At 37.2% G+C, this 26,541-nt stretch overlaps 1 protein-coding gene across 1 annotated transcript in view; it reads right to left on the bottom strand.

Moving 5' to 3' along the window:
- OCA2 (OCA2 melanosomal transmembrane protein) overlaps window positions 1–26,541 on the bottom strand; it is a 172,384-nt gene that overhangs the window by 41,951 nt on the left and 103,892 nt on the right. Inside the window, exons 18-21 of the mRNA XM_074152282.1 lie at window positions 25,281–25,408; window positions 20,520–20,579; window positions 19,871–19,975; window positions 10,262–10,355 (exon numbers count right to left, since the gene is read on the bottom strand). Coding sequence (XP_074008383.1) covers window positions 10,262–10,355; window positions 19,871–19,975; window positions 20,520–20,579; window positions 25,281–25,408 — 387 coding nt within the window. The remainder of the gene's footprint in view (window positions 1–10,261; window positions 10,356–19,870; window positions 19,976–20,519; window positions 20,580–25,280; window positions 25,409–26,541) is intronic.

The raw sequence follows: 26,541 nt of genomic DNA, 5'->3' as shown, positions 1-26,541 counted from the left end.
ACAACAGAGGCAAACTTTTGTTTCTCCTCCCAGGAACATCTGTCTCCACGGCAGACATTTAACTCAGTAGTGAAACAGCAACACTGTGACCTCTGAATCACAGAAAACCCAAGACTAAATTAATGTATGTAGAAACCTACACATGTTAAATTTATTCCAATTAATACAAATGAAGGATAAGCATTTTCTAGGACTTCACCCAATTTTGACTTCATCTTCAATCTTACGAATAATTAAGCTTAAAAAGTATAGCAAAGACTCTTACCTGCTTGTTTGTGTGCTCCAAATGTAATAACACACATGAACTGTATCAAAGAATAACATTGTAATAACCAATTTATTTTGATGACTCCTATTGCAACTTTTTTTGATGATTCCTACTGTAACTCATCCTTTATCACAAGGCAGATGGTTATTAAGAAACTAGGTTCATTACAATGAACTAAATATTATATTTCTAATATCAGTAGTAAGTAATATGTATGAGGTAAGCCATACATTTCATCCTGCATACCTATTCTGCCTTCTATTTTTGGTAGACTGCATGTGTTATTGTCAGTACTACAAATAGTAATTCATAAGCATGAAATCAAGAAAGACCTTTTCTTAATCCAAAAAAAAAAAATTTCTCATTTTGAAGAGTGATCATAGAAAGATACAGACGTGTCACTTAAAGAGCTGCTGCTGCCTAGGCTACGGAGAAGAAAACGACAGAGGAATCCTCACAGACCATACTTGTTTTAACCTGGACCTGCCCTAGCTTTGCACAGTCATTGCAGAAGCATAGTAGATGGTCTGCTACTGTTTCTGTCCAGAAAAGGTGGCATAAAAGTATCTTTCTAATATTTCTCAAGGCAAATTACTTTGAATAAATTTAGGGAATGTGAAATCAACTCCAAATACAAGAAAGCATTCAACAGATTTAGTTAAGAATAGATCTATCAAGAAAGATCTGAAACTAAAACCCACACATTAAAACATGCCTTTGCATCTCCAGTTAGCTTAAAGGCACAGGGAGGAAGATGTTGACAAGGTTTGGTAAATCTGAGTTGATACTTGCAGTATCCACCAGCCCTGCTTCCATTTCTTTCTTTCCATTTCTTTCCATTTCCTGCTTCCAGCCTTCTGCTTCCATTTGTAGCTACTTCTTCTCAACCCAGTGTTCAGTTACCATCCTCTGCTACATCACTCCTTCAGAGACTGACAAATTCAAACCCAGAACCTGCACACCACACATAATGCACATCCCTCGGGCCCAGACAGCCTCTCCCACAGTAAACAGTTTGCCCAGGTGACTCTAGTCTGCAATGCACTGAAAATCCGTGTTGGGAGAACTGATAAAGCTTACTAAAGAAAGGGGCTGGGAAATCAGGATGGAATCATAACAAGAAAAGGAGAGAGTTTGCATCAATAACATGTTTCCTCTCACTTTAATCCTCATTCTCAGTTGTTGATTTTTAGTTGTCAGCAGTACATCTATTATATCGAAATACTGTTAGTTCTCAGGAGTCCCTTTGGTATTGCCCTCTCAGGAGCCAGCCTAACCCTTGGGTTTGCTGCATTAATATGTTTGCCTGAAGAATCACCTCAAAGTGCCTGGCAGGATTAGTGTTTATTACTCAAAGCACTGAGAAATCAAAGAGAAGGGATTATCACTAATAAAGCTATTTGGCCGAGCCTGAGCAGCCTTCATAAACAGTCTCTTTCTCAAATATGAGAAAGCTAGTACCTTGTGCAACAGCAAGCTTAGAAGTCTGTTGCTTACAGAGAAGTCTTGCTTTGTTGTGAGCATCATAGACCACTTCCCCTCCACAAGGTGTGACAGTAGATAACAAGCTACAACTGTGCTTAATGATAGCCCTTCTGCATTTTCTCTTCCCTGTATCTCTGGCTAGCTATTGCAGAAGCAAAAAGACTACCACCCTGTTTTCATGTCAACACAAGCCCTGAAAACGGCTTTTGCCTGGCCTTCGACAAACATCTGTGCAAGGCCCAGTTTGACACAGGCACAGCTGTTTGCACTGCTTTGTCCCAGACAAGGGTTCTCACTCTGAAAACAGGAGCTTGCTACAGAATCATGATTAATTTTAGGGTGAGGATTTTTAGCCCTGCTTCTTTGCTGTAATCAAACCATCCCATTATAGTGTCAAAGAAAAAATTTTGAAGGAAACCAGCTCCTTGCTTCCACCCGTTTTCAAAAGAAAACTGTGCAGTCTCCCATGTGCTTTACAGCATTAAATATAGTTAAACTGACGTGTGCAGCTTCCTTTCCATAGCAAATTCCATTTCTCTATTTAAAGCAAAAACTGAGAAAATGTAACAAATCTGGCTGGTTATGGTTTTGATTAGCCTTAAAGGAGACAGCCTTCCTTTGGGAGGTGTCTCTTCACATGGCAGGGGGTTGGAACTAGATGATCTTTAAGGTCCCCTCCAACCTATACCGTCTTATGATTCTAGGATTCATAGCTTTCAGGAATTTTATGTTTCACACAAAACTAATCCAGATTTGCCTCATTAAACAAAGCCATTTATATTCATCTGTTAAATGTCTACAAGTCTTGAATACTTTTTAATAATGCTCAAGTCTTGAATATCTTTTAATATTTTGTATGTGCTAAAATTAACAAGACCTTGAAAATCAAACTTTGCAGTCAATAAAGAGCTACAGAATCAAGGCCAATTAAACCATTAACAGTCCATAAAATAACAAGAAACCTCAAGTCACAGGCAGTAAGGGGGAAAAGGTATGCATAAACTCATTCAACATTGTTATAAGTTACAGATTGCAGTTGCATGATATCAATATTTTTCTATTTTACTGATTTGGAAACATTTTGAATGGGATGTTTCTGCACAAAGAAAAGAAAAAAAAAAAAAGACTCTGAATCAAAATTTTGAGTTAACTTAGCCAAAAAGTTCATTGAACTGCATTCAATTCAACAATTTTAATCAGGTGAACTTTACCATTTTTTATTACCACTATCGTACCACCAGCAGGACAGTTACTGTAAGTATTGCATTATTAAAGGCTTATTGCTTTCTTCTTGCTATGAAAGGAAAAGGTAAAATTTAAATTTGTCACTTTTCTACCAGAAATATGAAATAAATAAGGCAGGTTGCTGAACATCCTGCACTTGTTACTGTAACAGCTTAGAGAAATCCATAAGCTTCTTTCAAATCCAGGCATCTATAAAAGAAGAGACACAAAACGCGAGGTGATCATTAAGTCACCTCTCTCCTTGAAGTCAACTTACCCAGTACAAGAGTAAAGCGAACTGGTATAATGAGGGATAGTGTCAGCAGTGTACTCTGACACACTATTCTCTCATGCCCCAAAACACATATTCAAGTAGGCATTTTAGAATATCCAGCTGCTTTAAATTCTGACTGCTTTAGATTCTGACTTTAATCAAATTGACTTTTGATTGGAGCCTGCTTATTATGTTTTGCTATGGTTCAAGTGCCTTGTTTAAAACAGTTTCACAACTCCTGCTAGTACCCCTCTTTAGTTTACGTGTGCTAACCACAACTGTGCTAGCTATTTATATATATTAATATATATATAAATATTATCTAGGGCATAATTATAACTTTCTTTAGTGTCATATAGAATGCCAGATTCATCAATATAAATCAATATGAATACTGCAGACAGATTTTTTTCCTCCTCTGCTGCACCACTCAAGGTGCAGAAAAAGGAGGTATTGTCTGGAAAGTGTCTACAGAGGAAGGAAAGTAGATAGTGCAGTACAATATTCGGCACTTAAGCATTTTGAAGCTTTCTATAGCTTCCCTGTCTTGTTCTGTCAGACAGTCCAAGCGCTACCTTCTAACTAAATATACCTCTTCTGATGATGGCTTTGCAGACTCTGTATTCTCATATTGCAGCAACTCACCAGTACAGCATAATGAGTTTGAATACTCTATATTACTCTGAAAATAGGAGTGGCCAAGGCTTCTAGAAAGAATCTTCTGTAATTTATGATAAACAATTGCACAAAGCAAGTAAATGAAATTAAACAAAACTCCACATATGTTTCCTACAAGCCTCCGATGTCATCTCTGATCATTATCCTATCTCCAATGTGCAGAACTTCATAGCATGCAGTTATTTTACACAAATTGAAAACTGTTAATACAAGCATTTCAAATTCATCAGTAATGCAAGCATTATAATCAAGTGATCTTGATGTTTGGTAAAAATTCTTTTTCTAAATCAATGTAAATTAGAATAGAATTCTACATATTACACATAGCTCTCTTCCTTTCCATTTTAAAATCTAAGATTTACTGTCCAAACTGTAAATCTTCATCAGTACAGTTGAAACAGCATCCTTTATCCCATATACTTCATATTTCACCCTTAATAACATACATACATCTATATATGCATGTCTGCCAAGGTAGCTCTTTTGAAGCTTAGAAAAATGTCCTTGCTGAGAACAATTGAGTAGGTTCAATATGGGTTTTTTTTCCACATTAACTCAGTGTCTAAAAGACAAGCAGGCCTCTGATATTGCCTTAATACGCACAAAGGTATGTCTGTCAAATGTACACACTCAATTTTCTCTGCTTTTACATTTTACATTCACAACTTTCTTCTGTATATCTTCTATACCACAGAGGATTATCTTCCGTAGTCTTAGATTAGAGAATCTCTTTTAGCTGCAGGGACTCTGCTAACGAGCCTGGCTTTCACACCAAGGACTTTACAACGCTGCTGGGCTTTAAGAACTTCATACCGAAAAAGTATGAAGAGGGTTCAGAGCTTGAATGTCATGAAACAACTAAGGAAACCAGCAGCTGGATTTTTATAGAAGGTTACAGATTCTGGCTGTTCCAGAAAACAGCAAGTGGACGGTTTGGTCACTCAAACATCAATATAAAGAAAAGACTCTTTGTGGCTATCCAACGGTGCTGTTCTTCATGCTACAACAAAACTTGAAACTTTCAATTAACACCTGAATGAGTTCTTCATTAAGAACAAGCAAGTAGTACTGCCATTTAATGGACAGCAACCACAGTTTAAGTCCATGTTACTCATTTCCATCATTGTAAACATCATAGAAACAATGCAAAGGATACTCAGAAAGTAAATTAGATATTAGTGTAAGACATACAAAATATCTGCTGTATTTTGCTTCTAGATCTGTACAGTTCAGAGGCATAATACTGCTAAAGACTGCACTCAGGTCTTTAAAGAAAACCTGTGAGATATTTCCTAAATTTCCTATTTGTTTTGCCAGCCCTTCAAAGTCAAGAGCAGTAACAACCTTTTCCTTTTGAAAGATCTCAAGTCACTCTCATTCCCTACAATATCACCCTTTGATTTGGATTATGAGTTTTATATCCATAGACAAAATACTTATCTAAATCAGAGCTGTCTAACCCACAAGACATAAAACTGAGCCCCAGGATTTCTCATCACTAAAAGACTCCTTTAGAAACGACAGGAACTTCCAGTGTTCTGATTAAAATCAAGTCAGGTAGGTATGTTCTCCTTTAAAAAAAATTCCTGCATTTCAATTACACATTGTATATAACAATTGAGTTCAAAACCAAAACTGAATAGTGCTTCTCTTAAATAACTGCTATATTTTTACACCATAAATTCAGTTCTTGATAGACTTTTTGATTCTTTCAAACTGAAAAGTGTTATATAAATGTGATCTATTGTAACTATAAAAGAACCTAAAAGGATCTACAGTTGTGTTTTTTTCATAATATTAGTTATTATGTATTTTAATACATTTTATGTTTTATTGAAGGCTATCATTTTTCCCTCATATTGCAAAGAAGGAGGGTTGGTTTAGTAATATAAACAATATTTCTAGGTTTATACCTTCAGCATGTCTGAAGCTTTAAAACTAGTTTAGGATTTTATTGAGCAGAGTCAGTAGGAATAATAAATCAGTGGTACTCCACTGTGCAAGGCCCCATCTGCATCAGGGACATAAGGGGCGGGGGGGGGGCAGCAGTGCCAAGAGATAGAATAGCTATAGCATTGAGCCACTGATAGAAAGCCTACTGTTTAGCTACACTGTGGGTTGCACTCCTTTAATAGCTGTAATTAGAACAACGTCCTGTGGATAGTGGATTTTATTCACACCTGAGTTTTGACCCTGGAAGGTTAGAAGAAAAGTGCCAGCAGCCCCCTGCTCCTACTTCCTTTCTTGAAATAGTGCCTACAACCAAGATTGTGTAGCCAGAATAACACAGCTGTATGCATCCTAGAGATTGCCTCTTTCTGCAGGATTGTGACAATGATGACTTTCAGGTGTTGTCCTCCAGGAAAATATACAGAGAAGACAAACAGTGCAAATCTATACACTGTAGAAAATATCCACTTCCGACCACAGCAATAGTCATTGCAACTGAGAAATACTTTTTGCACTTTTCTATGCTAGCAACTGAGAACTCAGAAGGTAAGGACTTTCAAATATGAAGCTCCTTTTTTCTCTTCGGTTTTTTTTTCCTTCTTTTTTAAAAACATATTTTTTATAAATCTTGAAAAAAAAAGAAAGAGATAAAAAGACAAATAAATGCCAGCTCTTTAAATGTCATATGTATAAAAACCCTTCAAATAATATCTTAGCTATAACCTCTTCAGCTCAGTAAACAATCTCGTTCTACACAATTGAACAGTATTAACAGGTGGATTTCTGACTGTGCGCTTATTCAAATTGAGTTGAAATTGAGCTGAATTCATATTTAATGTTATTTTAAAACTTATGAACTAATAGAAGCAGTGCGATTAAAGCTTCTTTTGTTCTGAAAAAGCTGGAGCTAGCAATCTTCATTTTTCCTGAAAAAAATTCAGGGCAACATTTCTTAGACACTATTAGAAGGTCTGCATACAGCTCAGTCTCAAGAGCTGCCATAATTCCACCATGTACTAGAATAGGAAGCATTAATAAATAAAGCTTTTTTTCAATGTCCTTTTGTGCAAAAGAAATACTGATGAAGATACGTCAGAACACCACAGAAAACAAGCGAATTTACTTCCTTGTTTGTTTCCTTTAGGTCCTTTTAAATTTTCTGTTTTCTTTTCCTTCATGGTCAAAATACAATTGAAATGCTGGCAGATAGTACATAAAAAAAACACATGAGCAATACAATTTTTCCAGCTACTTGGTCAGCCTGACCATTGATGCCCAACCAGGGATGAAATAATATGGTCGTTCAACGTTCAGAAGAATTGAAAAACCAAATGACCCCAAGGTTTGAATTCATTTGACCTGTCTTTGAGTACCCCTCTCAGCTACTGAAGTTGTGCATATGAGGGGCTCCGATGTCCTCTGCAGAGAGAGCCTGGTACTTGCAGTGGATGAATAAACATCTGCCTCCTGAATATGCCAGTAATCCCCAGCATAAAGCAGGAACCTGAGGCAGCCAGACTCCTAACTTACAACTTAAGTTCTTAAAGATATCTGGGACAAATATAAACCTAAACTTCAAGAGCCAGATCCCCTCAAAAATTGCCACGTTTATTTCTTAACCAAGATTGACCTGACCTGAGAAAGAAAGCTTCTGCCAGAAAACAACTGGCAGGCTCCAAGGAAGGGCCAAAGATTTCAAAATTGTGACCATCTCACAACGAACTGCCCATGACCATCACTGTCTTTGGCTTCCTTGAGTAAGAGACAGATTTTTCACCCTTTCTCACCTTCAGAGATGCATTTTACAGAGCAAGGAGCATCTATGTGGTATTCAGTTATTCCTTATGTCTGAGCCCAATGCCATGAAAGACAGAAATTTAATAGCAGCCGCTCTAGCTCTCTTCAGCGGGATGTTGCTGAAGATGACAACAAAGTGGCAGTTATACTGGCAAAGGTCTCTTAATCTTGCTTGGGACTGACTCAATCCTTCTTTCATTTCCAGGACAACAGCTAAAGCACTGAAGGAAAATGACTGTCTTTTCTTATCAGCTTCCAAACCCATAGCTGCCTGTGCACTTTGTGACAGTAGAAAAAAAGCAGTTGCACCCACTGAAAATTTTTCAGGACAAAATATTGCACATCATTTTCCAAGACAGGCACAAGTACTGAAGCTCCCTTCACAGACACATAAGAACACAGCAATGTTTACCACAAATCCCAGAAATTCTATCAAATTACCAAAATTGAAGCTCTGCATTATGTAGCAAACAACTAACCCTGAAATGCATAGTTATAGTGTATTATTTCATCAGACTCTTCTACAAAATGTCTTGTTTGCCACGTTCCATTGGTTGCATGAGCAGTGACAAGATCCAATCTTTTGCCTTAAACAGCATACAGTAAAGATATAATTGTCATCTACCCCTTTCACAATGGGTTTAGCCTATCTTGAGGAATCCTTCACACCACTTCAATGCTGATAAGACTTTTCTTTTGGAAATAGTTTTTAAAGGCCAGCAACGCTTTCTTTTTTTTTTTTTTAAAAAAAAAAATCCCCTTTTTCCCCACTTTTGAGGGTTATGAAATCTTTTAAAGCAAAAGCTTTTCCACACTTTTAATCCCCTAACAATAAGCTGCTGTCCATTAGCTTTTAGTTTTGACATGGGAAAGTTGGAAACATATTACTTATCAGGCTAACACCTCTATGAGACCTTTGCTAGTATAACTCAGCATATGCTCAGCTTTACATTAACAGAGCACAGTCTGGAGTGTTCAGGCTTCTGCTAATGATAATGATCTAAATTTTTATTCAAATATTTGTATGGAGTCTGTATCTGAATGCCTGGGCACTTCCTATGGATCTCTAGGGCTTTAATTCAAATAATTCCCATTGTATTGTTTATATTTTTACTTTTGTCTCATACTGCATACACACAGAAGTCTCTGTTAAAATCCCAACAGTCCTTCAACAAATCAAATTAATGGAATTTGGGTTAAGATGATAACTGATACTTCAGGAAAATCAGTTGAGATTTGTAAAGGCTCCAAGGCTGGTGAAGTGCCTCCCACTCAGAATATGTTAGTGTAATCTGACCAACTTTATATTCCTTATGTTTTTTTGGTTTTTTTAGTCAGAAAGTTTAATGAAATCGGAGTATGTTCGATAATTAGCAAATTGAGAAAAAAGGTGATATTTTTATGGCAAACATCTATATAAAGACATGCGGATTACTCAAATCACTGGTTTTAAAGAGGAAAAGATTAAAGTCACAATATAATGACGAGTAATGAAGAGTATAAAAAGATATTCTTCAAATTAATAACTGGTTTTTGTTACAAATTGTCCTGCCTTTGCAACATGCTCTTAAAATTCATTAGGTAAATTACATCATTATAATCTTTGTCAGGTATTAAGGTCACTTGTACCAGCAATCACTTAGCTATATAAACAAACCAGAACTTGTATTACACACAAAACTGGTTTTAGTTTTAATCCCTGTAAAGTCAAGGAAACTATTTGGAGGGGCAAAAGGGCTAGATTCACTGCAGAACACCGTTTTATCGATTGTAACTTTATTTAAATGAACTACCTAAATATAAAACACAGCCCAATACAATGTAATTAGCATTAAAACTCTCAGTAGTAAAAAACATTAACTTAAAAACTACCAAATGGCTATTCTCCTTTATTGCTATAACAAATAGAGAGGAAATCCTGGGTCTTCAACAGATACATGGTACACTTTCAGTTTAAAAAAAAAAAAAGTTATGAAATCATCTGCTTGTTTTGTCCTAATGCACTGACAATACAAGAAATCCCAGTTAACACCAAGATGGGTTCTAAAAGAATGGCTATTAGCTTTCATTATTAGACGTACATTTCCCAAAGACTTCAAAAAGACTTTCCTTAGACTAAGAAGTGCAAAATAGGTCGCAAATGGATACTCAAACCATTTCTGTGAGCCAGCCAGAAAACCTCCCTGTGACTTCAGTAGACTTTGAATCAAGCCTTCAGATCTCAGCTATTATACATTTTCTGCATCTTTTCAACAAAGAATTATGGGTCTCTGTTCTGAAAGCTAAATGTATCTTTGTATTTTCTCTCACAAGAGATCAGAACCCTATAAGCACCATCTGGACTGCTTCTTTGTGAGTCTGTACTTTATGCAGATATGGTCTTCAAACACAGACTGCAAAAATCATATTGTAGCAGCAGAGAGAGGCTGGAATCCTTATCCAGGAGTCCTTTGAAGTCCAAAGAAGCTGGATAAGGCCCTCCCTCTGCTTTGCATAATAAAATCATTGAACTTATTGTGCCAGTTTATAGATGCCACAATTGCGTACCTATTACCTTTTGTCAGCTTTCTCAGATAAACACTTACCTCCAAGGCACGCACCCATGGCCAATGAGAAGATTAATGGTTTCATAGGCAAGTTAACATCTGGATCTTTACTCAGGTTGAGAAGCACAGGAATCTGGTTTAAGAAGAAAAGGAAGAGATATTCAGGAGGCATCCAGTCATTAGCACAACATAAATAAAATTCATTAAATAAAGAACTTAAACCACTAGCAAGTCCAAAGAATAACATGGGGGGGGGGGGGGGGGGTTTGGCATGTTTTTTCTTAAATTAGTATCTTTGCATCATATTCTTGATCTGTGCTCTTTTCCACACTGACTGTGCTGTCCCACAAGCCACAAAGAAGGGATCAACCATGTTAGGCGAAGCCTGACACAGGTACTGCTAACAAAACTGAGGGTCTCATAAATTTACAAGTGCCTCCTCTTAGATCATTCCGATTCAATAGGGCTCTGACAGTGACTACAAATCAATTCCCCCTTCATTTCTTAAAACCTAAAGAACAGAGTTATATCCCCTCTTCTTGCTGAAGACAACTGTAAGAGACGCTTCACAATCAAGATGGCTGGAAATAATGTGTAACTGAAAAATTCCTGAATCCTTGCTATAATCAAAATTGTCTGATCTATTAGGGAAAAATTGAGAAATATCAATGTGACAGGCTTATGAATTCATAAGCAGATCTGAGTTATTTTGCTTTTTATTCTAACATTATATTTACCAGAGAATGTAGATTTAGTTCACTGGGAAATGTTTGCAAATTTTATGAATCTCATTTAATCCTTTTAGCAAATAAAATAAAATAAAATAAAATAAAATAAAATAAAATAAACCAAACCTCCTGAAAAGTCAAATGAGACTTGTAGGGAGACATAATAGACTTTGTTTGGCAACTGGTATAGAGCAGGCAGACTTTCAAGTAACACCAAACCTCAGTCAGTAACATCCTTCTAAGCTAAACAACTTTCACCCTAGTTGGGAAAAACTGGTTTGAGTTCAATTTAATTGTGTAACCACTTGGTTTGAAAGAAAGGTGTAATCAGTACCTGTAGAGAGAAGGTCATTAGAAAGGAGATAGGTATAATGTCATTAACCTGTTTTTAACACGTACAGAGTTTTATGGGAATAAAAGGGAGAGAGAAAGAATAATCAAATATGGAACAGCAAGAAACCAAGCAGGAAAAGATTTGTAGAAAGAGCTGTAATATGCCTTAAAATTAATGCTTTCTCAGAGTCCAGGATTTTCAGTAGTGAATAGAGTTATGACTTTTAATCCTTCAATTTGTCATTTGAATGTATTTCACAGGTGCCCCTCAAGGGGTATGATCTCAGAGATGGATCAGCTGCTTCCTGAAAAATGTTTTCACTTTGATGGCTGAGTGATGCACACCTTTCCTGAGTCTGTGTGTTCTTTTCATATGGAGCAATATATAGGCTCTGTGAAGTGTTACAACCCTTTCCCGCTCCCTCCTGCCAGTGGTGCTAATCTTTGCTCTTAAATCTTCTAATTGATTAACCTAGATAAGTTAATGTCTAAACAATTATTCTTGAATTGTACATTGCCTGAAGATATCTATTTCTATTTTAAGGCCTAAAGAAGAGTCAGAATGCCCAACATCTTGTCTGCTTTTTTTCATGAAACAGTCACAAAAGATTTCATTTCTCCACAAACTTTGTTTCTCTCTAACCATCACTGCCAGAAAATGATATGCAATTCAAATTGGAGAAAAGGAGGCTGAGGGGAGACCTTGTCGCTCTCTACAACTACCTGAAAGGAGGCTGTAGAGAGGTGGGGGTCCATCTCTTCATCTAAGTAGTAAGCAATAGGAGAAGAGAAAATGGCCCGAAGTTGCACCAGAGGAGGTTTAGATTGGATAGTAGGAAAAAGTTCTTCACAAAAAGGGTTGTCAAGCATTGGAGCAGGCTGCCCAGGGAAGTGGCTGAGTCACCATCACCATATTTATAGAATATAAATATTCTATATTTATTTCAAAACAACTTTGTGTTTCAACACAAAACAAAATCTAAACACAAAGACTGAAATCACAGGATTAGACATCTGCCTCTCTGTTTTCCCCCAAAATCACTTTTAACAATTTTTGCAACATTCATTCATGCAATTATGTGAGGAAATATTTTTGTACTATCAATACCTCAAACCTCAGCTTTATCTAGTGTTATAGTTAACCTGAGCACTAAAAACAGTTAGGAGGAAACTTTCCACTGTAGTTTTCAATGTTTTTGAAAAACCGAATTGGTTCTACAACTCTTTCTGATTCAAGACATAAGTATTTACAATAGCATCAAAAGCACTCCAAGTTAGAATACTTTGCAAACTGAGATATAGTTGCCTGTTATACATATTGTATAAATACATTTGTTGTATTGATTGAATATATTTGGAATGCAGAATTTTTCACAGTTTTATGAAGTGCTGCCCTTCAACAGAGAAAAAAGTAGAAGTTAAAGCTTATGAAGCCTCATGTTTCCTTCATTATTCTCTCTTCAGATTATGTAAAGAACACTATTAATATTAGAAGGAACATAATAAGGTCTTATCAGAAAGATAGCTTTCATTTCTTATAGCCTTTATTTCAATAATCTTACCAGGATAAATCACTGTTTGATTAGCTTCTAGAAAACTTGCTAATTTTGCTGGAAAGTTCAATATTAAACCACCCCACCTTGCTGCTTGATTGGCAGGATACACATAAAATGAGTGACGTAACTCAACAGAGCAAAGCCAAATCCATCTCACCTACCACCATGTAAGACTATTTGCCTCCAGTAAAACAGAAAAACATAACTGTAGGAAATAATGATTGTACCTGGAAAACAGAGAATGTCCTCAAAGACTTGATACAGAAAGGAGCTAGTCATTAATCTTGATTCTATATAGGGTGTTTTATGAATTATATATATATAGGGTGTAAGCTGATGCACAAAGAATGACAGAAGAGCCTACAGGTGTTGGCACATTTGTCTATATAACTAAACTAATCAAAATCAATCCTTGTGAAGAAAATGTTTGTTTATACCATATACTGTGGGAGTACATAGGATGTGTTACAAATAAAAAAAGAACAAAAATAGAAACATATGTATTTTCATCTTTCACATTGTTTTTAATCTTGAATCAGTTTTGCAAAGTTTTTAAATGAAATACGATTTTATTACTGTTATAAATTATCCACCTTCTTTAGAAGATATCATCTATAAACTATTAATATTATAAGAAATTAATTCAGACTCAAAAAATATGATTCTGCAGGACAACATATATCTTCTCACCCCACTCATCTCACTAACATCCTCAAAATTTAAGCCAGATGAAACAATCAAAAAGAAAGGAAGCTCAATTTTTACTTTAAATGAGGCTTTGAAAAGAGAAAACAGAGAGATTTCAGACTAGAACTATATACACCAATTACTACAAAGCGAAATTTCATAAAATACTGTTCATTTCTCTTAACAATCCTTGCATTTATATTGTGGTATGGAGTCCCTTTTTGTTAAGAGACTCTGATAGTCATGTTTAGACATCTCAATTCCATTGTCCACTTTACAGAGAGGGTCTACTTGACATCTTCCAAGTTCTGCTCCTTCCTGTCCTGTTTGTATGAAAGCGGAATGGAGAGGCTTGAACATTTTGCTTTCACAATTTATTTTATATACACAGACTGTATTCTTTGTAAGCAAGACTATGACCAAATAGTTAATATTTTGACACCTTGCTGCCACAGCCTCTTTACCACGACTACAAATTACCCAAGAACTAGTTGAATCAAGACCTTTATGTTATTCATCTATTTTTACAACAAAACATTCTCATAAGTATGGCATTCCACTTGTCAGGGAGATCACAGAATCTTCATGGTTGGAAGGGATCTTTGAGATCATTGAGTCCAACCACAAGAAAAACCAAAAACAAAACAAAAACAAAAACAAAAAAAAAATCACCCAAAAAAACCCCCACCAAATAAACAGACATAAACAAACAGACATAAACAAACAGACACAAACCAACAATCTCAGGCACTAGAGCATGCCCTGAAGTGCTATGTCTACACGTTCCTTAAATACCTCCAGGGATGGCGACTCCACCACCTCCCTGGGCAGGCTGTTCCAGTGCCTGACCACTCTCTCAGTAAAGTAATTCTTCCTAATATCTAATCTAAACCTCCCCTGATGCAACTTCAGACCATTTCCTCTGGTCCTGTCATTATTTCCTTGGGAGAAGAGGCCAACACCCACCCCTCTACAACCTCCTTTCAGGTAGTTGTAGAGGGCAATGAGGTCCCCCCTGAGCCTCCTCTTCTCCAAACTAAACATGCCCAGTTCCCTCAGCCTCTCCTCATATGACTTGTTCTCTAGACCCCTCACCAGCTTGGTAGCTCTCCTCTGGACACGCTCCAGCAGCTCAATGTCCTTCCTGTAGTGAGGGGCCCAGAACTGAACACAGTACTCGAGGTGAGGCCTCACCAGTGCTCAGAACAGAGGCACCATCACTGCCCTACTCCTGCTGGCCATGCTATTCCTGATACAGGCCAGGATGCCGTTGGCCTTCTTGGCCACCTGGGCACACTGCTGGCTCATGTTCAGCCGGCTGTCCACCAACACCCCCAGGTCCTTTTCTGCTGGGCAGCTTTCCAGCCACTCTTCCCCAAGCCTGTAGCGTTGCCTGGGGTTGTTGTGACTGAAATGCAGGACCCAGCACTTGGCCTTATTAAACCTCATCCCATTGGCCTTGGCCCATTGATCCAACCTGTCCAGATACCTCTGTAGAGCCTTCTGACCCTCAAGCAGATCAACACTCCCACCCAGTTTGGTGTCATCTGCAAACTTACTGAGGGTGCACTCAATCCCCTTAGAAGAAGAAGAAAGATCTCTCTTGAAACTATGAAGAACTTCTTCTGAAATACAAGCAGAAATGATGATTTAGCTTTACTACCTGGACCCTAGATATGCAGAGAGGAGACCAAAGAGAAGACGTACTGGTTCTGCTCTACCAGTGAGCGACTCCTGAGATGGCAGGAAACTCATGAGAAACAGCACAGTGAAGCCCTCTCAGCTGTTTCTGTGTCCCAAAGATAACACTTGTACAAGTAATCACACACCCCCATTGTGCAAGAAAGGTGACTTAGACAAGTTTATTCTATACCTATGCAGCACAGTAGAAGGCATCAGGTTCATATTGCCCATTTTGTTTATTTGTGCAAAGTGACAACAAAACAGCAATTCACGTCTTTATTTTAGGGATTCGTTGCTGCTCTACACCATGGGATTTTTCAGCACACATTTTGCTAAGAATTGCCTCTGGTAAAGATGCCCTTTGTGAAAAGTGCAGAGAATATGCATTAATAGAAAAAAATGGCTTGCAGTTTCCCAAATTGTTGATGATTGGTCTGTCTCTGCAGACCGATACGGGCCAGCCTTACACAGTTACCAAGCACTGAAATGCAAGGCATAGGAAACTCTGGTAGGGCAGAAGCCAAAGAAGAACCAAAAATAAAACTGTCACTAAGAAAATGAGATACGTAGAAAATATTCAGTACTGCAAATGAAAAGCCTCTAATAGTTTTAGAGGCAATAAATAGTGGGCCAAAAATTATCTTGTTTCTAACAAAGACCTGTCAGAGACTAAGTCACCTTGCCAGCCATGTGGTTAATGGAAATTGTTTGTTACTCTATATTGAGGAAATAGTATTTAAACTCAGCTAAAATGAGGATTTACTATGGCTATATTTTTAGTTCTGGTAATAAAAGAAAAATATAAACAGATGGCTCCAACATATGTGGCTGATAAAACACGTCAATTAAACTAAAAAGCATACTGGTAATAAAATCATGTCACCTAACATTCTAAGGGCAGAAATCTGTGGCTTTTTAAATGACAATACTAGGAAAATGCAGGCCTTAAAAACACATAAGTCTACCTGCCAAGGAATGTCATTGTGGGTTTATCCTGCTGAAAAAGGAGGGAAAATATCAGAGGATTAATAGAATGACACACAGAGCATCACTACATGATTCACCACATTTATTCGTCAGACAAAGAATGCTGGATATCCAACATGAAAAAATCCCTTGCCATTCAAGAATGAATATGTGTGAGGCTTAATAACTAAGCTCCTGGTTTATTAATTGTTTATGTACAGAACATTTTGTGGGTGTTTTTTAAGCAACTCCCAGATATATCTGTATATATTAGATTTGCTAATGGCAACATAGTCCTTTGCATACAGTCAGAGTTCATGGAGTTTCCCACAAGGTATATCTCAAACTCAGAATATTTTGTTATGGTACATTTTTTCCCCTATTGATAAAAAAATTATTGATTTTCCTATCACAATTGTCAGGTATGCTTATGCACTGAAGTGCAATAAGCACTCACTCATATAAAAATCTGTTTAATTAGGGAGTTGAATCTTCACTCTCCAATGTTTAAAAAGAAGGGAAAAGTCTTGGTATTACAGTTCATCAAGCGAGTTTCAATCTCATCTTATTTTGGGGCAGTTCATGATCTTTGTATTCAGGACAAATTACCTGAAACAAGCAATCAGAAGATACTCTGAAGACTATTTTGTCTTTGTGGGGCTCTGATGCTTTATTTTAGTGTAACGCAAACAGAATTTCACCAAGACAGAAACAGTAGAAGTAATCAACCTATGATGAGCTAAGTGCCCTCAGAAACTCATTCCACTGTTTCATGTACTCAATTATCTTTCTACAGCATCCTCTGTAGCATAAAATACTTGCTGTGTTCTGAGCTCTTTGCAGAGATTTCAGTTTAACAACCTCTGTACATGAATTTCATATGGTACTGACATTTCTGATGGGTGGGTTATTCCAAATTTACTCTTGTCTAGAGCAAAGAAGAATTTGACCAACAATGGTGTTGCACTGTTGCACTTTCCAGGGTAAGATTCTTCAAATACTAAACTAATCTGACTTTTGTAATTTCAATTTTCTGATACCTGTTTTCTTCAACCTTCCCAACCCACCTTCCCAACCCTGAAGGAATGGAGCAATATGACTTTCTAGGCATCTTTGCCGTCACAGTAGTTTTGCCTGCAGTCAGCTGGAGACTTAAACCAGAAAAGCTGATACTGGCAGGCCTATCTCATCCCTGGAATATGGGACACAAAAAAACCACTGGATACTCAGCTTTCTAATGCAGAAGAGACTCCATTGGTGGCCTTGACTGTAAGCTGCCACCATCTTTGAGCTTTTGCCATCCTTGCATGATATTTCAGGAATCCCTGTCCATGTTCAAGTCAAATAGACTGTCACTCTGTGAGCCTGGTTGCCCCTAACTCCTACTGGTCAGTGGCTCACCACCTTGGGGTGAGCAAACCCGCTATTGACAGAGGTCTCTGATGCCATCCTCCAAACACTGTTTGCTCGGTGAGAGCATACAGCTGGTATCTATGAAACCATCCAGATTTTTTCTACCTGTATATTCAAAAAATGGGAGGAACTTGATGGGTACCGTATCCCTACCCAGTACGTGGTCCATCAAGGTCCATCAATGAGTGCAAAAATCCCAAGAGTTATTGCCCCACTGTCATACAGACATTTGTTCACCACTGAAGGGGGTTTATGAACCTCTTGGAGGGCATCACTGGAGGGAGTCAGTACGACTGCATCTTCCATAATTATAAGCACAGGCTCAGCTGTGAAGTTGGCACTTTTTGCCAAGAAAGGACACGATCATTCCTGGCTACACCATAGCAGGTACTCTATACTCCAATATTACTAAGGCATATGAAGCCAAACTCACGTATATAAACATGTCAGCCGGGTACCAGTGTGAGTGAACTATGTGGCTGAAAAAAGTGAAGTTGCTGTGTGGATGGTTTTATGCTTTTAATAATTACACTTTGATTCTGTAAATAATAAGTCAATAAATAGATATCTAAGAAATACCTGTTACACTGTGTGATTATTAGACGCACGCACACTCAGTCCCCAATTAGCAAAAAGCTATTCTTCAAAAGAGCTGGTTCAATATATGTAATACTCCTTATCAGTACTTCATAATTTTGACATATATAGTGATAAATAGCCTTCCAAAACCAAATATTGCTTGTTTTGACAGTAGGAACCCAGTGCCTAAGAAACAAGAAGAATTTTAAGTGAAAGTTTATATAATCTTACATAAGTACTTGGAACTTAGTTGCGTAGGAATTCTCTGTAAATATTTTCCAATCTAGAATGACAAACACCAAAGTCCAAGCCCATTCATTGAACTAGGTGATGTTAGGTCTTGGCTTCAGTCTGCCATATAACACATTAAGCCCTCAACTAATGACTGCTTTTGCACAGGTGATAATATGTCTGTTAATATGCCTGTATTTTCCTTTCTTCCTCCCTCCTTTCTCTACATGTTTTTAAAGAAAAAAAAAATTACAGCAGTCTCTTATGTTCAGCCCAGGACAGGGTGAAAAAGATATATATTTGAAACGTCTAAAATCATGGTAGAAGTCCTTTCCTGTCCATCTGTCTTTCAGTCCCTCAAAGATATAAAAGAAATGGTCTTCAGGCATCCCAAAAGATTCCTGTGTTGCCGTCCCATTCCCCGAAACATACTCCTTTAAAAGACAGTTCCATTCAAAACCCGTAAAAGACCCTCTGGTCAATGTGCATGCACGTGTCTTTTGATATTGCTCCAAACCAATTTTCATAGAGTAGCTGGATGTGAGGCAAAACCTTTGAAGCTAAGATTTCTGCATTATTGTTTAATAGTCCTCAAGTGTTTGCTGAGAGGTGACTCATCCTGAACCAATCTTTCCCTTCATGCCTATTGCTTGCAGTCTGTTTTTGTTAAATCAATGTAATTCCACAGGAAACACCATGGTAATCAAACCAAAATACCGTATTAACATATAATTATAGAGCAGTTGCAAATCTGTCTGACCTATCATATGCCCTATAAGAAGTGTTTTAAACCTTGACACAGGTTAAGGGCGGACATAACCACCCAATAACAGTGGAAGAAAAAATTATACTTAGCTGACAACAAGCTGTAACAATGAATCATTCCTCTGGTATAATGAAGACATTATTGCACTTTAAACAGAGAACTTGATTAAATAAACCTGTCTGATCATGCCTTAATTTGTTATAATTTGATACTTTTCTGATATTAAAACTCAGCTGCTGATAAGTATTTGTTATGATTAACATTATTTGCTGTTTTTTAAACTAATTAGGTAAGTAAGGTAGCAATAAAGGGTTCAGGTGTTAAAAAAAGCATTAGCCTAACTACGCAGTGCATAGAGGGGAAATATTGATAGCAGCAGATGGTTAGTGACAATTTCTGTCGAAAAGACAACTTTACTTTTCGGGTACAAATGTGAATATGTGCAAAAGTGTAAGGAAAAGTGCAAAAATACAGGTAAAACAGTGAATCTAGTTCCACAGGAAACTGCGACTGCTGGCAGCAGTGGCCAGCTAGATGCCTAAACAGTATGAATAAGCTTGTAATAATGATTCAATCTGAGGGGCTAAAGTAAACTGCAACACAACAGAGGTGCAAAAAAAAAATAAAGCAAATTGTAATCAGCAACCTCAGCTCTCTTGGCAGCACCAGGAGGAGGAGGATATGCAAGTGCTGTGCAGACCCCTACCATTGTAGCTGTGAAGGGGATGTTGTCGATCACAGAGGAGGCCAAAGCAGACACCCAGAGCACTAAAACGATGGCCACTGCCAAGCGCTGGTCCTCAGGAACCACCTGGAATTGAAAGAAGTCAAATTACAGCTTTGATGAGACCAGTGTGGCTCTGTCCCCCTATGGCATAATTGCATGTTCTCTATAGTTTTAATTTATCAACATTTATTACTCCTTCAGGCTCTGAGATAAGAACAGCATCTTAAAGAAAATAGCCCAACATTTAGTAACACAATATTGTTCTTTTTCTAATAAAATTTGAACAAGTAGAAATATGAAGACTGATATTTCTAATAGTCACACATTTCAAACAGGAAATAAACTGCATAACTCTATAAATTTTTCCCTTTTACCATTTATCTTTTCTTGTGGTTTTTAGACTACAGAAAAGGCTTCCCTTATGCATTTATGGCTATGTGGACAGGCTGTGGACAGATATATGTATATATTGAATATCACCCATATCAAAGTAAAACATGCTTTCTTGACATTGCTGATGCAGAAATGCAATCATTAGCATTAAATTAAAAATGAAAGTATTCATTATTCTATGGGACTAAAACTGTTTTCCTTATCTGTTAAAAAACTTTAAATATTTTAAACATACCTTTATTAACAAAGCTGTTTGCTCTCCTATATAGTCTATTAAATGCAGGTGAGCCAAGGCCTAAAAAAAAAAGAAGACATCGACTAGTGAAGTATCTGCTGCAGCTACTTTTTTTTTCAGTAGATGTAAGAAAATACAACAATTTCTTCCTATTCACAAGATATTGATATTCATCTCATGTAGCTTCTACAGCAACTTTGCAATTGGTAGAAAGAAAAGACACAGCAGGAATTGGTAGCTGTATTTGCAGAAGTGGGTTGGTTGCTCTGGAATGACTGGTGGGATTACTTATGAGTGTGGAGCATAGGCATCAAAGAACAGCTGACATTTAAAGATTACATTCTTCAGTAGATACATGTTTTCTGAATACCTGAATACAACTTATTTTAAGCCACCTTCCCCAAAACCACAATATAGGTAGAAGTATATCATGTGTTTAACAGATCAGATGATATCAGACATCTTTTGCTCACCCTCAGATAAAGAAAAGAGAAAGCAAAATACCTGTTTCTGTTAAAGAGTTTTCTCAGACCCACAAAAAACCAATAGAACCCATCTGCTAATACCAGGCCAGAGATCTTGGGTGAAAAGAAATTGCCACAGAGGCAGCAGCACCTAAAAGGCAGGAAAAGCAGCTCTCCGATCCCATGTCAGTTGCCCAAACTGAGATGGTGAGCCCTGTAAGCATTGGGCCTGAGGCAGCCTGTACCAGACTGCTCTGTCCTTCCTGTGAGAGCCGTTCCCATTTGTACAGGATATGCAGAGAGCATCCCATACAACCATGGTTACTACTACAGATGAAAAGTCATCACAAGACTCCAGCCTAATACTCATGGCTCTGATCTTTCCTTGGGCAGACAGAGAATATAAATTGAATATTCACACTCCAGGAGAAGGATCTATTCCCTTAAACTACAGGGCAAAAGGGGAATTTTAACTTACAAGAGCTACCCTTTAATTCACTTTCGTTTTATTTTCTTTTCTTGCAAGTGTCCAGAATGAAGTACTATTTTCAGATTCAATGGGGTATATCTATTTTAAGACTTTTCAGTTTCTCAGGGGAGAAAATCACCATTTCTGGTTCAGCCTAGACCAAGCTTTTTGGCTTGCTTTCATTTTTTTCTGCCATGACCAAGAACCAGTCAGCTGCAATGCTTAACTTACTGACTCCGTTCCCGCACAGAGCTGCAGAAGTCATTATTCACATGACACAACTCTGTATAACCTCCATACCTGGCAGTCAGACAGAGCCCTTCAGAGACATCAGTGGAATAAAAAAACATTCAACTCGCACACTGTCAAATTCCATGACAGAGATGTACAAAGATCCTCATAGGCATTGAGTGGTGTGGTATAAGACACAGTAATGTCAGAGTGACAAAGGGGCTTGTCATTCAGACCAGCAGTTCCTGTACCTGCAGCTCATTCAGCTATTGTACCGGCAGTTGAACACTAGTGGTTTGGGTGTTGCCACATATTAAATTTGGCCCAGGAATTATATTTCCTTTCAAAAATGTGTTGCACAAAAAAGGTATACCTACATTTAAAGACGCAGCACACAGAAAAAAATGATAAGACTTTTAAATACATACACATATCCCTTACATTAAAAAAAAAAAAAATGGACATTTTTTCATTACTTTAACTTCCCAGGAGAAAGTTTCCTAAGAAATGAATTATTTTGGAAATTTTAAGTTACCATTTTCTTTCTCAGCTTTCTGCATTGCTTTATCAACTCAAAGGTTGTGGATGTGACTTTTTAAATGTATGTAATAGCAATATTTTGAATGAACTGCAATTTTTTTTTTTTTGCAATTGCTTTGTGTTCACACTTTAAAATAAACTTTTTAACACATAGCTGTCAGCAACCAGCATCCAGAGTTACATTCCATTAACGTTGCCGCCTTATTAACTTAATTATTTATACAACATACTACTTTTCAGTAACACTCAACATTTGTTCTGCAATCCAGACATGGTACTACAAAAAAGATCTTCAGGAAAGAGGGAAGGGAGCAAAGGACACACGTTGCTCCTGCAAGACAGTCAATCTGCAGGTAGCCCATCACATTAGAGATGATGACAGTACTAATAACACAACCAACTTTAGGATGTCTCTGCAAATATCCAGGCCAATTGCCTGCAAGCACCCATGTGAAAGTCAGCAGTTAGCACCCTGCTACTGGCCTCCCCTGGGTGTAAACTGCACAGAAGGTCTCCTGGATCTTCATGTGTCTTCTAGGAGGAATAAGTATTACTGCACTAATTAGTGCCCTCAAGCATACTGGTTCCTGTCTGACAGCTCAAAATAGGGCTTTCCTGCAGAGAAAACAATGTACTGTTTTAGATCAAAGTTTAATTTATGCACAAAAATTTATGCACACTATTTGTGTGAAACCTTCTTATGGACAACATGTCACGATGATTGTTGGAAATAAACTCTGCCTGAAGGGATTAAGGTAAAATGTGAATTTTGACAATCAAATTGAACAAAATACTTTATCCCTGAGAGGCACAGGAACTGATGTAGCAAAGAGACAGAAGAAGCAGAAAGCTTTTATAGCCTGTAGCAGCCGGTTGTGAATGAGGACTAAAAAGACAATCATAAAGAAGAATTATCTGAAGGGCAAATAAAAAACAAGACATCTTCAAAGGATTTCCAGCTTTTTTATTTCAAAAGATCTACCAGACTGGACCAATGAGGACCCAAAGCCAGAAGCTCCAAGAGTTCCCCCATGGCTTTGGAAATTAATTCACATTTTCCAAAATGAGTTGCAGCATAAATCCCACACAGGTTTTCAAATGTGCCTTTTAATAAGAAAGGGAACATTTATAGCAGTAGGAAATATCTTCAGACTGGGATGCCTCTAAGATGAAGGATCACCAGGGGTGATCCACAAGAATATGAGCTGACAGCTGCTGAGTGCCTAGCTCATGGAAAGACTTCTTATACTCCAATGCATATCTTTGTTTTGACTTGTTGCTTCTTGACATTGTTAACCTAAAGGAAAGAAAAATGCCTTGGCAAGGACTATTATCTCCTGCTAATCCAAAGGGTAATAGATTCAGATCAAAATTAGCAACTATGATACTTAGAATATTCTTTCTCATTCATTTATGGGGAAGAATTTAGTGTCTCTTACTATTTTTCTTGATTATGTGTACAAGTTTCTTTCATGACCTTAAACTGCTGTTATTCTACAGAGCCAGGAAAAATATTCTTTCGTTAGCCAACTATTCATTGGTGACCTGATAAACCATAAAAATGAAGTTCAGTGAATTACAACAGTCATATCCGAAGTCTGGCAGTAAATGGCAAATAACTTGTTGGGTGTTTTACTATGTTATTGTGCAGCCACACAACACTCAAATCAAAACCATTCAATCAAAGCTAAAACAATAAATGTGTCAGGGAATGCAACTAATAAACTGTTACAGCAACAGCAGACAAAATAAACACGGCTTCAATATGGATTCTTTATAAGAGATAGAAAATGTGAGGATATATAGAGCTTGATAACACAGAGAGCTAAAAATTGCCTGTACTAATGGATGTACAATAAATCAACATTTCCTGATGAATTTTGGACCTACTAGCTAGCAAACAAGCCTCCTAATGATAATCACAGTTTCCATTCATCTTCTCAGAGGTTACCAGATTTTGACTTCCAGTTTGGCATTAACTAGAGTCAGTTGAATTATTCACTGTTTGTATTTGCTTCAAATTTTGTCCCTTTTTCTGTTGGTGATATTTTTTAATAGATCTCAATTTACAATTTCTTGGGCTCTTTGCAATTACTAGTGGGGAAGGTGGAGAAAGGAGGCTGCATGAGTAAATTTGTTCTTACAGGCTTTTCCCAGGCTGTTCACTCAGACAATTCACTAGCCATTACAGTGCCAGTGGTCACTTGGGTTTTGTCATGTTTCTACAACATAATTATATAATTTAAACCCAACAAATAACAACTGAAAAATACCAAGCATTCTAGCGAACGCACAGAAGCCTAATTGACAAGTAAATGTGAGTATACATACGAAGAATTATCCAAACATTTGAGTAAGAATAAGTCCTCTCAGGCTATACAAAAGCATCAAACAGTAAATAAAATAGGTACAAACATGACCGGACTGTTTCTGATAGTCAAGCAGACAAGCACAAAGAAACTACATAGTAAAATATGCAGGCGTTTCAAGTACTGAATATCTTTTTTAAATTACAATTGCAAACTGAAACTCAGTGATATTATCCTGTCAAACCATACTCCCATGAAACCTCTTAGGCCATTTGGTAGCCAGCATGTAGCAGACAGCATTAGGAGCATTTTTCAACTCTGGTTTATTCTTCTTCATTTATTTTTCCTACCACTTTTCTAAACAATTGCAAAATAAACACATAACTACGTAGAAACTATCTACACACATAGACCACCGACAAACCTGGAAATTAAAATTCCACTATGAAAATGATCGTGGTATATAATAAATATATAATTTGTGGTATATAATAAAAAAAAAAAAAGATACAATCAGCAAATGCAGCAGCAGGAGAGAGAGTGAGACTAAGCTTACAGTGAAAAATTAAATCTCAAAGAGGTCCAACCATCTTCCACCGCTCTGCAATTTCTCTCTGTACTACAATGAATACACTCAATCTTCAATATTCCAGCAGGATTGAATCTGCAGGAGGTATCTGCCCAGGAACATAATTCACGTTTTAAGTCAATTATAGCTCTTCAGGCTTCAGAAACCAGAGAATCTTACCTCCATGAGAACAAACAATGCTGCAAAGAAAAGCAGGGTTGCCCACTCAACTCTGTTCAATATCATCTCAAAATCATGGATGTCTGCTAGCACTAGCAGCCAAATGGCTCCCAATATGGCAATCCAGCCTGCATTAGAAAGAGAGAGAAAAACACTTTACTCTTCACAGCCTCGTTATGTGCCACCAACATAAAAGTTGCAGTACTGCATTTTTCAGGGCCTTGAAGACTGGCTGGCTATGTGCTCTAGAAGATAAACAGAGGAAGGGAAAAGCTCTTTAAAACAGAAAAGGGACTGACTTTAAACAGCAAAACAGGCTCTCTCCAGACAGTATCCCTCTATATATCCTGAAGTGTTCTAAGACACATATTTTGGGAACTGATTAAGAGAAAATGCAAATCAAATGCACAAACAGCCAGAGAACGTAATCAGTGAATCTCCTGTCCAAGCAAAGTTTACTTTCTTTCTGCGCAGTTAAAATGCTTTCTGGAGCTGTATGATTCCTCTGACACACTTATCTTAAACAGCGAAATGGGATTTCAGACTTGAAGCAAAAGGGGACTGGGTGTTTTTTTCCTCAGAATGATGCTCCTCTTTCTGTTTTGCTTCTCTATTTTTTTCCAAAATAGCAGATGATTTTTGTTTAATACAAAAAAACTAAGATACATAATTTAAGGTTTTTTAATAGCATGAAATGAAGTCTTCCACCTGTTCAAGTTATTTCTTTCTTTGTTGTGACTATTTCATACACCTCATCCAATTTCATATATTCACAGTCAGAAAGTGATTGATTCACAGAACTGCAGAAAAAGTGAGGAAGGAAGAAAGAACAATAACAATCTTTGCTGGCAAACAACCTTAAGTCACCAACTTATGGTCAAATAACAAATGTAACTTAAGGAGAGCAGGCCCCTGCTACGAAGTAGATAGATGAATGAAGTGCGCCCTCTACAAAAGCCTTCAACAACCGAAGTTGTAAGAAAATTCAGAGATAGAAGACTGATTCATAAAATTTTAGGCCATTCAACTTAGAGCTTATGCATAAGCATTTCCTATTAAGTTAACAGAAGGAAGAGATCCAAAGAGACACAGCAGTTTAAAATTAAGCTATATTCCATTTAAATAATATTTAAATATAAAAGATATAAAGATACCAAAGGTTCTCACTGTTCATGAAGATGTTAACGTTAACTATTTGGTCCAAAAAATCCTATACAATGTCACATAAGTATTCCCTAATCAAAGAACATATTTTGGGCTC

This window comes from Numenius arquata, chromosome 1 (genome assembly GCF_964106895.1).
Source record: "Numenius arquata chromosome 1, bNumArq3.hap1.1, whole genome shotgun sequence".
In the NCBI taxonomy this organism is placed as follows: domain Eukaryota; kingdom Metazoa; phylum Chordata; class Aves; order Charadriiformes; family Scolopacidae; genus Numenius; species Numenius arquata.
Note: the sequence above shows the minus strand (reverse complement) of the source record. Positions and strands in the feature narration are given on the sequence as shown.